We start from the raw sequence: 14555 nt of genomic DNA, 5'->3' as shown, positions 1-14555 counted from the left end.
CAGAGGAAGATATACATACACTAAGTAGTATATGTGCAAATAATGCAACAAATAAATAATTTGCCAAGTAAAATGGAATGGCTCATGTTTTTGACTCGCGCTGCATGTGCGTAAATGCGACCTAGAGCTTATTTTTACGTATCAAGTTTAAAAATTAGCAATACTAATAAGCAATAATCAATACTGTGCCTGAACGCATCCTGAGTAGACACACACGGACTGCTGAGGCTGCTTTTGTCTGCTAACATGCTGCTCATGCTACATCTCTTTTTACACAATAACCTGTTTTGAAAAACAAAAACAAACTAGAACTGCAAGCAGTTATGACGGGCCCAAGCCTCTGATGCCAGTCGCCTCCGATGCCAGTCGTCCCCGACGCCCCCGATGACCCGGGAAGCTGTGCCAATGCGGAACCTGAAGCATTACGTAGGGGGGGCAAACGTTGGTGAATATTGAGAGGTTTGATGCACAAGGTCTGCGGTACTCTGCCGTTGCAAATTTAGTGGTTAACAGTTCATCTCCATGCATATACAGACTACCTTTAACAATTCTCTACTATAAACAAACTTCTTAACCCCCCTGACCACAGGGGACAGCAGAGAGAAATGAGAGAGTGACTGAGAGGGTGGAGGTACCAGCAGGTGTGGTGGTTGAAAGAGCAGGGGAGGTGGTCAGGTTGTTCTAAATGGTGTCATGGGCACCGACTGATGTTTTCCTCCGTGGGTGCTCAACGGCACACGTCGTTTAAAAAAAAGAAAGAAAAAGTAGTCAAAAGTTGTTAGAAAATGGACAGCGGCCAACACAAACAGACGCGCCTATTAACTCGATAATAAAGCCGTAAAGTAGGCTTTCAACTCAGGACAGCGCCACTTCTCACAAATACAGATAGGATTGGAGATGAGAAGTTTAACTGACACGTAACCGCGATCAGCTTCGTGGGAAATTAAGAATCAATGCCACCGACATAACCAATCACACTATGACTATGTAGCACCAACTGCAGTTCTATATATTTTGAGTCATCCAGTGGAAAAATAAACATATTGAACATTATAACTCATAATGGACAGACTATTAACATTTCTTACACACGGTGTATCAATCTTGGATGTGTATGGATTAATTTCACAAAGACCCGAAAAAACTCTGGACTTCTAGGCTGGACGCAAAACCTTCTGTAAGGGCTAGGAAGACAAAGAAAACACCAGCAGAAAGCGGCAACTGTTAGCTTTTAGCTCCAAAAGACCCTACGCTTCGACTATTTAAAATTATGAAGTTATAAAGTTATTATTAAGAAGTGCCGTTTGGCATTGCATACAACATGCTTGACCTCAGAAGGGATTAAAAGGCCCAAACTGGTATATGTTTACTATAGCGCCCCCTAATGGCCGATCTTTGCCAAATTTGGTACAGCGCCTCAGAGCGGCATGCCGAACGAGCATCACAAGTTTTGTGTTGATTGCTTTTACTGTGGCAGAGATATTGCAATTGCAAATTTCCCATTTAAATGCATTGAGTTATTGGGCGAAACAAATAAACGTTGCTTTTAGCGCCCCCTAAAGGCCGATCTTCCCCAAATTTGGTACAGAGCATCGTCGTGGGATGTTGAAAAAGGATCTCAAGTTATTTGCTGATAACATAAAATTTGGCCGAGATATGATAGGATACGTGTGTAGCTAGCTAGGAAAATTTGTTTGGTTGTCAAATGCGCATACTTTAACGTAGCAAAATTCCTTCCATAACTTTTTGTCAGGTCCATCTGGAGATGCTAACGACCAGGTTTCGTGCAGATCGGTCGCACGGCCTAGGACGAGTTCGAAAAAGTTGGTTTTGCGCATTGTGCTTTATTGCAAAAAATCGTTTGTGCAGAAATGGGCAGGGCCTATATCAGGTAATTCAGCTTGATTGAAGGAATACGTGGATGTAAGAATTTCTAATGTGCGATGTGTAATGTGGGAGTTAAAGACAAAAAAAACATTACAGCGCCACCTAGTGGTCCACATGTGTAATTTTTGGTAGGTGTGGTCCATGGCCCATTGTCCATCTACCCTTTAAATTTAAAGTTGTTCACATTAGTGTAAGTGGTATATCTAGACTTGCGTCACCTTGGGTCACATAGGCCACGCCCACTTTGACCCCTCAGTACCCCACTCTAGGGTTGGGCTCAGGATTGGCCCTAGATGGTACCCATCAAATTTTGTATAAATCGGATTGAGCCATTCATGACATATAAACGTTTTGTACTTGTAGCGCCCCCTAGTGACCAATTTTCGTAAAACGCGTGGGGGACCTCCAGAGGTTCATGGCAAAGAAGAATCTACAGTTTGGCCTTGATACCATTTATTTTGGGCGAGATATGGCAAAGTTGGTGTTTTCATAGTTAGCTACACAAATTAGTTTAATTAATTAATTTGTATCGTATAAAAATTATTTCCATAACTTTTAGTCATGTCAGTCTGGAGATGCTACGGTCCAAGTTTCTTCCAGATCGGTTGCACGGTCTAAGAGGAGTTCGAAAAAGTAGGTTTTTGATAAATCACGATTTTTCACGCATAAGAAAACGCGTTTTCTTCTGCTATAGCGCCACCTAGTGGTGAAAGTGGGTCAATTTTTGCACCTGAGGTCCTTGCGGAGTTTTGGACCAGTCCTGAAAATTGCAACCCCCGACTATGTACGGTTTAGGCTGTAGTCTGAGTTTTAGAAGAATAATAATAAGTAAGAAGAAGAAGAAGAATCAGTAGAAAAACAATAGGGTTCCACGCTCCGTTGGAGATGTGAACCGCGATGCCTTGCATCACGCGGTTCCCATGCCCCCTCGGGCTTGGACCCCTAATAAATGAATCTATCTAATATTAAAATAAAGTTTTCACCTCGTATGTCCAGGGAAGCTCATGCAAAATGTCCCAAGTAAGAATCTTTCTAATGAGCCACTGTTCAGACATGTTTACAAGTCCGTTGCAATGCTGGATGTTCCCATCCCACCACTGATGGCCAAAACCAGTATCAGGGGCCACAGTGCATTAAGGAAATTGTTTTTTTCACTCTATTTTTAGAAGTAGGTGAATTTCAAGTCTTATATCACAAGTTGTTTTTTAATCGAGTTAACTAGTCCATTTTCCTCTGTTTTTATTTTGCTTATTGAAACCATCTCAAGCTGTTCCTGCACCAGAGGAACCCTTTCACATCTTTCATCACAATTTCAACAAAGGCCAAAATTCTTCTTTTGTCTTTAGATGTAAACTGTCATATGTTGCATACATCATTTGGAAATAGAAATATTTTAACAGATAAAGCTCTAGTCAAACACTGTGGGATTGGCCCAGACACTTTTTAGTTCTGCTTGGCTGGACCTTTAGGGATTCTTGTTTTTCTTTCTGTGTCCTGGGATTGTGTGTTTTTAAAAGGCACCATAATTATTTTGGCTGCACTGAAGAAAAAAAAAATGAGGTGCTGGCATTGAGATAACAAAACAGTTTGGGCTGGTGACATACATGGCCGTAGCCAGCTACGAGGTCACCAGGGTCTAGACCTCAGTAATTATTTACTAAAAAACACACTGTAAATCTGCATCTGAATGAAACCAGTATTAAACTGACAGGATACAGTAGGAGCACAGAAAGTTCAAGGATCTTTGTCATGTGCACAATAGTCTTGCTTTGCCAGACCCTCCTCCAAAGCGTGCTGAAGGAGGGTCTGGCTACTCCACATAGCATTCGGGATGGGAGGAAAACGTGCTCTGGTTAAATGCCATTTCTTTAAACCAATCAGAATCGTCATGGGAGGTGCTAAACTCGGCACAGAGCCGCTGCAAAATAGTCGTATGAAAGAAAACTCAGATTGGACATCTTTCTGGATTTACCCTGCAGAGATCTGAGGAGCAATCGACAATAGTCCTCAGAAAGCCACCGAATTTTAAATTCCAACACAAAGAAAGCAGAAGGAAACGGAAAATTGTGGTCTAGACCTACTCTACCTGTAAAGTGTCTTGAGATAACTCTTGTTATGATTTGATACTATAAATAAAATTGAATTGAAAATACATGCATCCGGCGGAATTTCCTGCAGCACCGGAGCAATCCCGGAAGTGGAAAGAGAAGGATATAGACTATGTGCACAACAGTAACAGAGGTAGTCGTTGGCAATAAAAATCTTAGGCCTCAGGCACCTCCAGGAATGCTAATTAAATAAAGAAAGAAAGATGAAAGAAAGACCTAAATGTTTGCAGGATATAAACACAAGGGAGGCTAGAAATATAAAGTTGTAATCGGTGCATCTGTAGTTTGAAGGTGTCATTTTGGTAGGAATTTTGCTCGTCCAGAAATGCAGTGAATAAGCTTCATTAAAACAATTTTTTTCACTAATGTTTTAACCCTGGTTACGGCCCTGGAGACCGAGAAAACATACTAAAAACTTGGCCAACTCGGGTGGTCTTCCAAGTGACCCAGTTGTCTAAGACACAAACCACATGTCTTCAACATCTCTGCCGCAGATTGTAAGATGACATCTCTTTCCATGTTTGTTCTCATTCTCTACTGTATAAGATATGATCAGATAAGCTAAGCCTTTATTGTCCCCTATAGGAGAAATTCGTCTTGGGCAGTCGAGAGAACAAAAATGGCGACGCATCGCACATAAACACACAATAAACATACAGTAAACATGCATGAAACATAAGCATACATTATCTCATCCAATGCGTTGAATAAACCTCACACAAGACCCCGCCTACCTTTCCTCACACTCACAGAAGAAAGAGAACCCACGGCACATCCTTCCCCTCATATTGCACTTCATTCTACCCAAATTGCACATTTCCCATTAAACCATGCTGTGATCAATAACTTATGTATTGCACAATGCCCAAATGCACAATGCCGTTACAAATTAAAAATATATTGCACCAGTGCCCTACCAGTTAGTGCCCCACCCTCCCCCATTACACACACACATCTTATCTCTTCCATCTCTTCTATCTGTACCTCGTGCTAAATGGCATCAGCTCATACTCACTATTCAAGATATGATTTGGGTCGTGGGGGATTTTAAGACCCTATATTTAAAGATATTTTTCTCATATTACGCAGCCCTACTGACTTGCCTTCTTTAATTCAGAATACAAAATACAAACAGCAATCTGCTTTTTACATGAATAGACAACTTGGCATTTTAAGGCTGGCAGTGAAAGACGGTTTATTAGATGTTGAATAATAAAAGGGTTCATCCTCTGAGGAATATGGGGGTTACCAGATCCTTTTATACTGTGGGGCTCATCTTCGGAGAAGCATGAATATCAACAACTAATTTCAATAAAATCCAGTCCTTAGTCTTCCTCAGGCACATTGCCATAGAACTAATTGTTGGTCCAGGGAAATATTTGACCTGACAGTGGCACCATAATCATAACGAATCATCTTCTGTGGTCCATAAATAACCACACCAATCTGGCCAGTAATTGTTCTGACACTCTGGACCAAAGTGTTTAAAGATAAATCGACTAACAAGCACACAGCAAAGAGGAAATCTTAAATCCCTGCCACCAGGAAGTGAGAAATAGCTGGGCAAAGATGATACGATTGAAGATGTTGATGAAGAACATGTAAGGAAAAACACACGACAGCAAGAAATCAAGCTTATACTACATACAACGGCATTCTGAAGTCTGTGGTGCATATAGACTCACGCTGTAGAGGATGTCCACCCAGCCCTCCATGGTGATGCACTGGAACACAGTAAGCACTGCAAACAGGATGTTGTCAAAGTTGGTGATGCCAAAGTTGGGTCCAGTCCAGTACTCTCTGCACTGGGTCCCGTTGGGACACATCCTGGCCGGGGGCTCCAGACCACAAGGCCAGTCTGCAGCTCTCTCACCTGACCGACACAGAAGTACAGAGAGGAAGGGAATGAGACTGGACATGCATATTTATGTTTTTACTTAAATTGCTTCTGAAATATCAGATTAGATGGGGAGATAGATAGATTGATAGATAGATAGAGAGATAGATAGATAGATAGTCGATCGATTGATCTCAAAGTGAATAATTGTAACGTTTTCATATTTAATGCCACTAAAGCCCAAGTGGCATTGACTTAGGTGAGAACTGGAGCGGGGACAGCAGAGCAGCCAAAATATCCTTTTCCCCTGCAACTTTGTCCAGCTGCCTCATGCTGCTCTGATGTTCCCTCCTAACAATAGGGCATCAGTCATGCCGGTAACTCTTCCAAAGGGACTCTCCCAGGGACATCCTTCCCAGTTGTCCCGCCCACCTAAACTGGTTCCTCTCAATGAAGACCATTGACCTCATAACCTTATCATGCAACCTCATTCTGTCAGTCATTGCAAAAAGCCTGTGACCACAGGTGAAGGCCAGCACAAAGACGGACGGGTGAATTTAGAGTTTTGCTCTCTAACCCTTGGCTCCCTGTTCAGCGGCATGATCCAGCAGAGCGCAACTGTTATTGCAGCTGAGGCACCTGGCCAGCAGCTAATAACACAGCCTCTCTTCTCCACTTACAACATCTGCAAGTTACCTATTTGTGAGACTCCCCTTTTCCTATACAGTTACTTAACAAAACATTAAGACATGCTGTTTTTATGGGTTCTCATTTAATTTCCTTTGTTCTACGCACATTTCTCTCAACTCATTTTTGGCCTTGATGTTGCAGGAGAAAGTTACTTTTGGATGGTGCGCCTTTCACATCACAACAAGCACCCCTACAACTACTGTCACATCTGCAACATCAAAATCACTGAAATGTGCATGTTGGACAAATAATAACATCCATCAGAGACAAAACGTTTAAACCAGAGACAAAACATTGTAGCATATCACAGTGAGTGACTGTAAGAATTAAGGATACCATATTACAAAATGATGCAGGTGTTTCTAGTCTTGGGGTGCCCAAGTGGCCTAGAGGTTAAAGCGACAACCATGATCGACATTTTTGGAAGTCATTCCCCATCTCTCTAAACAAAACTGCAGGCGACTTGAGGAGTCACAGGGGGATTTTCAAAAGGAGGGTTTTTTTCCGCAAAAATGAAGTAAACCATTTACAAAATATGTAACAAAGTTCTGAGCCCATAAAAGAGGTCAGCTAAACAGAACTTTATTCAGGCATGCTAACTTAACATAAACAGAATAAAACTAATAGACTTAACGTAGGGCTGGGCAATATATCATTATTATATCAACATCGATATATTAGGCTAGATATCGACTTCAATTTTGGATATTGTAATTTCGTGATATGACAAGTGCTGTCTTTTCCTGGTTTTAAAGGCAGCATTACAGTAAAGTGATGTCATTTTCTGAACTTAATAGCCGTTTTATCATTTGCCTTTACCCACTTAATCATTGTATCCACATTATTGGTGATTATTTATCAAAACTCTCGTGTTTATATTTTGTGAAAGCCCTGGTAGTCGACCCTACAATATTGCAGCAATATCGACGATGTATTTGGTCAGAAATATCAGTATACATTTGCTGATGTATGTACATAAGTTCAAAAGGCCAAATTTAATTTGGGGAGAAAATGAGCTATTGAGTGTAAAGTATAAAGAAAACTAAAGTGTTCCAGACATTTAGAGCAGCTATGTGGTAGCAGCTGCAACCATCACAAGGGGAAAGATTAAGCAAATACAAGATTATAAAAATAAAAGGCTACAACCTTCGAGTCTCACTTGTCACTTGACAATGTTCAGGTTTTGTGTGGAAAGGTTTGGTCCGTTTGTTAAATTGCTCTAATGAAAATTATTGATAATAATCCCCGACAGGTCACACTTAACTCTGAATCATTTTTGTGTCGTTTTGGGTCTGATACTATCCTCCCGGCTCAATCCAACTGAGATCCCTGTTGTACTTTATCTTACATCTTATATATTCAAACCAGTGGGGCATACTAATGGAACCTGCACCACAGCTGCATGTGCAGCTGCCAGCACACTGTAGACCACACTGCTGGAAAAGGCCTCAGTCAGAGCAGGATTTCAGTGATGCTTATCAGGGACGTCGGACTGGGCGGAAAAAGGGGGACCTAGTACCCAGGGCCCTCATGTGAGGAGGGTCCAAAAAGATGCTAGAATGAATAGCTGTGGATGCGGGGAGGGACAATAGAAAATGCCTTTCTACAGGGCCCAGAATTTTGTGCTACGCCCCTGATGCTTATTGGTCTTTACATGCACACCTCAGTGTGGGAAATCCCATCCCAATGTTACCTACAGATACACAGAATCATAAAGGATGTGCACTTCAGGTAAATGAAGACGTTTCGACCAGTGTTGGAGAACTCCAAGATTGGTCTCAAGACCACTTTTTGAAGGTTTCAGATAAAGAGGATTCTGGATTTTATTTCACTAGTGCAGTGCCCGTTGAAAATGGGCCTGTTTGGAACGGACGATTGCTTGGCCTGTGGTATTGCTGCTTGTAGAATTCTTCAGAACCAAAAAATGTACCCCAAAATTACTTACAGAAGGACCCCAAACCACTTAATGTGCAACTCCACTGTATAGCCTACTACTGACTTACAGTGTAGGCTATTTCTACATCAGAGGAAGACATTGTACTATATATTTACCTGAGAGAGAACGCTGCAGATTCAGAATGTAATCACAAAATATCACAATGACAATGTGGAGCAATCAGACATTATGGCAGTGCGCTACCCACCCGGCCTGTTATGAGAGCTAATCAGCACATATCTGCGTAAATCAACCTCCAGAACCGGACCGTGTGTGTGTGTGTGTGTGTGCGCACGCAGAGAGAGAGAGAGAGAGAGAGAGAGAGAGAGAGAGAGAGAGAGAGAGAGAGAGAGAGAGAGAGAGAGAGAGGTCTTGTGTTGTATGATCGTTAACAAATTTAACACTTCAGCAGAGGTGTTCATTTCCATACAGGTTTAGTGGCTTGACGGTTCACGGTGAAGTAGGGGATTTGATTGGTGGGGTTATTTTGGCAACGGTAATGTTTTAAGTTAGCAGTAGACTTAATTAACCAGACCCCGGGTGAGTCTGATGAAAACTGATGTGTCCGCCTGGTTCAACTCTGAGATTTTCTCGCATTGCACAGCGCTGTGAAGGAATAATCTCCGAGATTACGTTTTGTTATGCTCACAGCAATTTAATACAATAGCAGGAAAAGAGTCCCCCCCCCGCTGTTGTAAAGCGTTCTGCATGTGGTGTCTGCGTGTGATGTGCAGGTTACCTTGCCCCCAAACACGGACACACATATACAGATACGTCTCGCTGCAACTTGTCTGTAGCTGGCTGTGCTTTGCATGTGTGGGATTCTGAAACGTCCTTAAATTCGGGAATTTTTGTATCTTTATTCAAAGTCAAAGACAGTCCAAAGTAGTGTTACTTTTGTGGGTCTGAGGTGTATGTCACATTTTGGCTGCCAAAGCTCCGCTGCTCTCTGTCTCTGGTCATCAGGGTGAGGGGGGGAGTGGCCAGCATCTAGAGCAGCAAAAGCCAATGTGAGCTTCTTTTACCGATATATTTAACGATATCTTTTGCATTTCTAATCCAAACAACGTCAAACTTGGCAATGTACTTACTCGTGCCCATAGGAAGACACCTGTCAAGTTTGAAATCCATCGGACTAACAGTTTGAGAGATATTTGCATAACACACACACACACACACACACACACACACACACACACACACACACACACACACACACCTGCAATTTATAGATAGATGACCGGTCAAGACCACAACTGTCTTGATTATTTTTATCAAGGCATTTCTCATGATACATTTATGTAAAAATAAAAGAGGGGAATGAAGAAGAATCTTCATTTGTTTTCTGTGGGAGGTTTTTATGGGAATGTGGATCTTTCAGATCAATTTGAGGAGTGTCTATGATCCAGCATTTTCCACAATTTACCGTGGCATGCAGTGTGGGACTCACACCGGTCTGGTCTTGGTTCTGTCTCAACCCCTCAAAGTCTTGGTCTCGGTCTCGATACACTCTGGTCTTGGTGATGACTTGGTCTTGATATACATGTAGGTGGTCTTGTGTTTTAAGTCCGTTTGCCTTGTACAATAACCCCACAGCACATATTTCCTATACAGACGATACAATCCAAACACTGATAAATGCCAAACGCATCAAACAGGCTATGATACATGCGCAACAATGAGCTATGAAATTTGACTATTGTTTGTAAAAGATGTGTTTTCAGGTTTAGTCATCTTAGTGTGCATGTGGTCTAACTATGCAAGATGTGCTTGAGTTTTCAGGGATTACGCAGTGACAGAGTACATGGAGGGTGCTGAGAGTTTGTTGAAAGGATGTGCTGGCACACGTAAGCAGATGGGGATCAGAATACAGAATAAATGTGCTGAGTATAACAGATGCCTTGTTCACCCAGAGTTTCATGAGGGATAGTGCCACGATCACAAGCCGTGCCAAGTTTTAACGATGATTTGCAGAGCCAGATTGCACAGCCAACATCCCTCTGGTGTCCCTCCAGTAAAATATGTCCCTCTTCTTCCTACTGACAGGTGCTGTGTCAGGCGGACTCAGTGTCCACGGAGGATAGGGAACATCGCAGGGCTCTATTTTCTTCTACTGGGTGCAGTTCCTAATTGAAATTAGAACATTTACAAAATAATTAGGGCTCATCATTTAAGTTTGATCTTTTTTGTTCATTTTTTTAAATGAAACGTTTAAAACTCAAGGTGAAAATTCCAATCAATTGGTTTAAATGGGACTGTTCTTGAAATACTGACAAGGCTCTCACAGACAGTTCCCCAAAACGTGAAATACCCATGTTTTCTCAAATATTTGTTTGCTGCTACATTAATGTTCTGAATGTCGAGTATAGAATGTTCAATGATCTGACATATATCTGTGTTTTTTTATCTTGGTATTTCCAGAACAAAAATCAATCAAATCTAAATAAATTTGCTAAACGTTAGGCTCAAAGACATATTTCATAGTGCTGTCCAGTGCTGGCTTTCCAGTGATATGTGCATTTGAACAGATTAGAATAAGAATAGCTGAATATTTTTTGTGAACCGTCATGATTATTAGTACAGAATTACAAGGCAAGTGAAAATGGGATGTTAATATTAAATACTAGTTGGTTACTCATTGTTAAATCTGCAGAAGATCTTAACTAATTTTGGAATTTGCTGAGTTTGTTTATAGTCTAATTAATGTCCCAAGGGAAATTGTCCAATTCAATCCCTTTGTGTGTTTGTCTTTAACCAAACTGAATGAATGGCTCATGACAAGACATCCCTTACGTATGTAAAGGCAAAGTCTCAGCACATAGAATAAGAGAAGAAGAAACAATTCCCTACCACGCAAAGAAGGTCTCTGAACAACCCTGAACTCAAGTAAGGAAACAATGAATAAATTAAAAAAAAGAACCCAAACAACAACACACAAAAAAAAAAAAAAAACAAAACACCCTTAATGTACAGGGGCGGGTCTAGAGGGCGGCACCCATCCCCCCTGAAATATGATTGCCGCCCCCTGCATCCATTGGGCTAGAGTGCTGTCAATCTGACAAATTAGATTTCCATTGGATCAGGGTACTGTCACAATCGCTGCCTTTCCAAATGGATATATACTTTAAACACACTGTGTACTTTGTTGAAATTTTGAGGCCAGTTTAGAAGTAGTAGTAAAATCTTCCCAGCCCTTGTCATATGACCAACTAATGTTTCCATGATGACTATCCAAATTTTTGCCTTAAGAGCCCATAGAAAATGTCTATCGTATTTGGATACACAATTTGTTGAAAATAAAAACAAGTGAAATTATTAATGAATGTGATGTGGCTAATTTAGCAAAATTGCATTGTGTTGTTCTATCCTATCCAATATGTCCTATATTTCTATGCTATATTCTGATAACCCCCCGGTCCCACCCCGACTGATTATTGGTCCCCGCTGTGTCACCCCACTTAAAAAATCCTGGACTCGCCCCTGTTCATGTAGAAAGTTGTTACCCGTGCTGCTCATCTTAATCAAACCCTGCTGTGTCTCTGTGACTAAAATAACTCAATAACACACGTACTGTACATTAGCAGGCTGTCACAAATCGCTCACAACACTACGAGCACCCTGACTGGGTTGAAACACACACACACACACACACACTCTTTACAGCTGGCCCAGCCAATAACCCTCAAGTCACGCCTTCACACTCTGTCTGACACCAGCAGTGGGGAAATGAAGCCTTCTCATAGTATTTATCACTACATACACAATGGGTAATTTCAGCTGAGCAGACTGATTAGGTTTTGTACAATTACCATAATGCTGCATATACTATTAACACTGCAATAGCAACCTGGCTGTGATTAATCAGTAATGAGTTTTATTGCTACTCTAACTCACACACAAGGGGAAGAGGCGTATCTTTTACCCTCCTTTTTATTTTCACAGACTATACCAGTGATAATTGGTGGTTTTACTTTTTAAGTGTGCTGTGTTTCAGTTTTGATCCTCACTGTGTGTAAGATCAGGGACCGACTGACAATCTGTGCGTTCAGGAAAAGTCTAGAACGGCCGTCCAACCAACGGCCGTCGGCACAAAAAAAGTCTAATGAAGCGATATTAACAGCCAACAGCAGGGGGCGCTAATATGATCACTTACTGTATATGCTACGTGTAAAAGAAACTGAGGAAGAAGAGTGGGCCTACTCGTCTGGCTATCACCAATCCACAGCCTGGTCATGATGAGGGACAGACAGCAGAGGTTAATTTCACATCAGCAAGAGGTACTGAGTGCCAGGAGCAGGACACATTATAATAGGCTGCCTTTATCTCTATCTTAGCGAACTGCATAGTCAGCTATCAACATGGGGGTGTATCATGATTGTGAAAATGATCGTGCCATTTAATGCTATCAGACTTAAAGTGTTGAATAATTTCTGTTAGGTTAATTTGAAACATTAAACGCGTTAGAAATTAATCGCGGGTTGACCGCGATTTCACTTGGTTGTATATGAGAGGTTGTAGTGAGCTCACTTTTGCTGCTAGGATGAAGACTATGGTATTGAATTAAACGGGAAAACATCAGGCATGCATTGGTACCACTCTAAACGTACTAACAAACTGGGAAGGGTGCTAAATAATTCACCAAATTTAACCAAAAAATCCTAGCTTGTCTGTCTTCCATTAGAGTGCAGTTTTTCCTTGTCTTTCATATTTGAGTTTACTATTGTGGAACTGGCAAAGACCTGGGGGTTGGTTGTGAAAGCTTCACAGACAACATTGATAGTGCCTAGTCATTTTCATAATTTCACAGCCTTAATTTGAATAAAAAGTGTAATATAAGATTGACAAAATATTAAATAGGTTATTAAATGCTATTTCTTTAACACAAAGCAACACATACTATATCAATAATAGCTAATAACCTATCTTTAAAATCATTTGTTTATTCAGGTTGAAGATAGTTGCAGCACAAAAGATAACAGGGAGAGTGCAGGGAAGTGCCAGGATGTCCCAGGATGCTCTACATCACAATATTTCACACGGCCCAAGTCAGATAGTCACAGCCTGGAACCATTTTTTGCTTACCACCCTCAGCAAAAGCCTAAACACCTGTCTCTACACAGAGTGTTTAGTTGTAAAGATGGTACCAACCGCAAATGGCTAATAAACACAAACCCAATTATTAACCCCTGGCTAGTGTCTGTCGCGCACGGCTAGGTGCGAATGGCCAGATGATGGGCCTATTTGGGAGAAAGTCCCGGGCTGTTTTTTAGCCCCAGTCCGTCCCTGATTGTCATGTTTCCTATTGTTTCCTGAGAATTTCCTAGAAAGGAATTAATTATTATAGGGAAAAATCATTATTACCGGTATATGGACAATGAAGATGTGTTGCCACAATTTCAACTAAATCAAGTCAGTTGGTAGTATAATTTTTACCTTAAGGTCAGCTGAACGTGCAAGTATGTAGAGTTTATCTGTAGTTGTCAATTACAGACAAGCATACAATTCAACAAATAATGATGTAGTTGAATAGAGTTTAAGTGTGACTTGAGTTTGAAAATTTCCTTGAAATAATTGCAGAAACTAGAAAAAAAAAGGACACAGATGTATTTAAACCAATGTAAATACTGATTAATTATCTTTAAACCCTATTCTCCATATTTATTTAATTATATAATGTTCTGCTATGGACAGGGCCACACAGCTAAATGTATTTTAGCCACCTAAAAAAGGCCCACCTAGAAAAAAATAAATAAATCAATATCTGCTACATTTACAATATTTTCACAGCTTTCCCTTTGGGTGTGTGGGGAACTGAAGCCATTATCCATGCTCTTGTCTTGTCCGTTTTTTATTTTTGTTAATTCCTAACCCTTTTTAAAACACCAAAGTCACACAATAACACAAACGACCCAATCGAAGCAGCAGTAGACCAGCAACCATGCAACCCCACTTCAAACTATCCAAACTATCCCTTTAAGGAGACAAAACTTACAAAACACCGTTATAGAGAAGCTGCTCAACTCCCACTCACACAGCAAGGAATGCCATGTCAGGTATTACTGCTGCTCACTAGCACGCACTTCTGATGTAAGAGAAA

At 41.0% G+C, this 14555-nt stretch overlaps 1 protein-coding gene across 3 annotated transcripts in view; it reads right to left on the bottom strand.

The window, feature by feature from the left end:
• cacna1bb (calcium channel, voltage-dependent, N type, alpha 1B subunit, b) overlaps positions 1–14555 on the bottom strand; it is a 226803-nt gene that overhangs the window by 137748 nt on the left and 74500 nt on the right. For all 3 annotated transcript variants that reach the window (XM_039780356.1, XM_039780357.1, XM_039780358.1), the window contains one exon: positions 5681–5868. In XM_039780356.1, the coding sequence (XP_039636290.1) occupies positions 5681–5868 (188 nt within the window). The remainder of the gene's footprint in view (positions 1–5680; positions 5869–14555) is intronic.

This window comes from Perca fluviatilis, chromosome 17 (genome assembly GCF_010015445.1).
Source record: "Perca fluviatilis chromosome 17, GENO_Pfluv_1.0, whole genome shotgun sequence".
NCBI classification, from domain to species: domain Eukaryota; kingdom Metazoa; phylum Chordata; class Actinopteri; order Perciformes; family Percidae; genus Perca; species Perca fluviatilis.
This window is presented reverse-complemented; position numbering and strand designations above follow the sequence as displayed.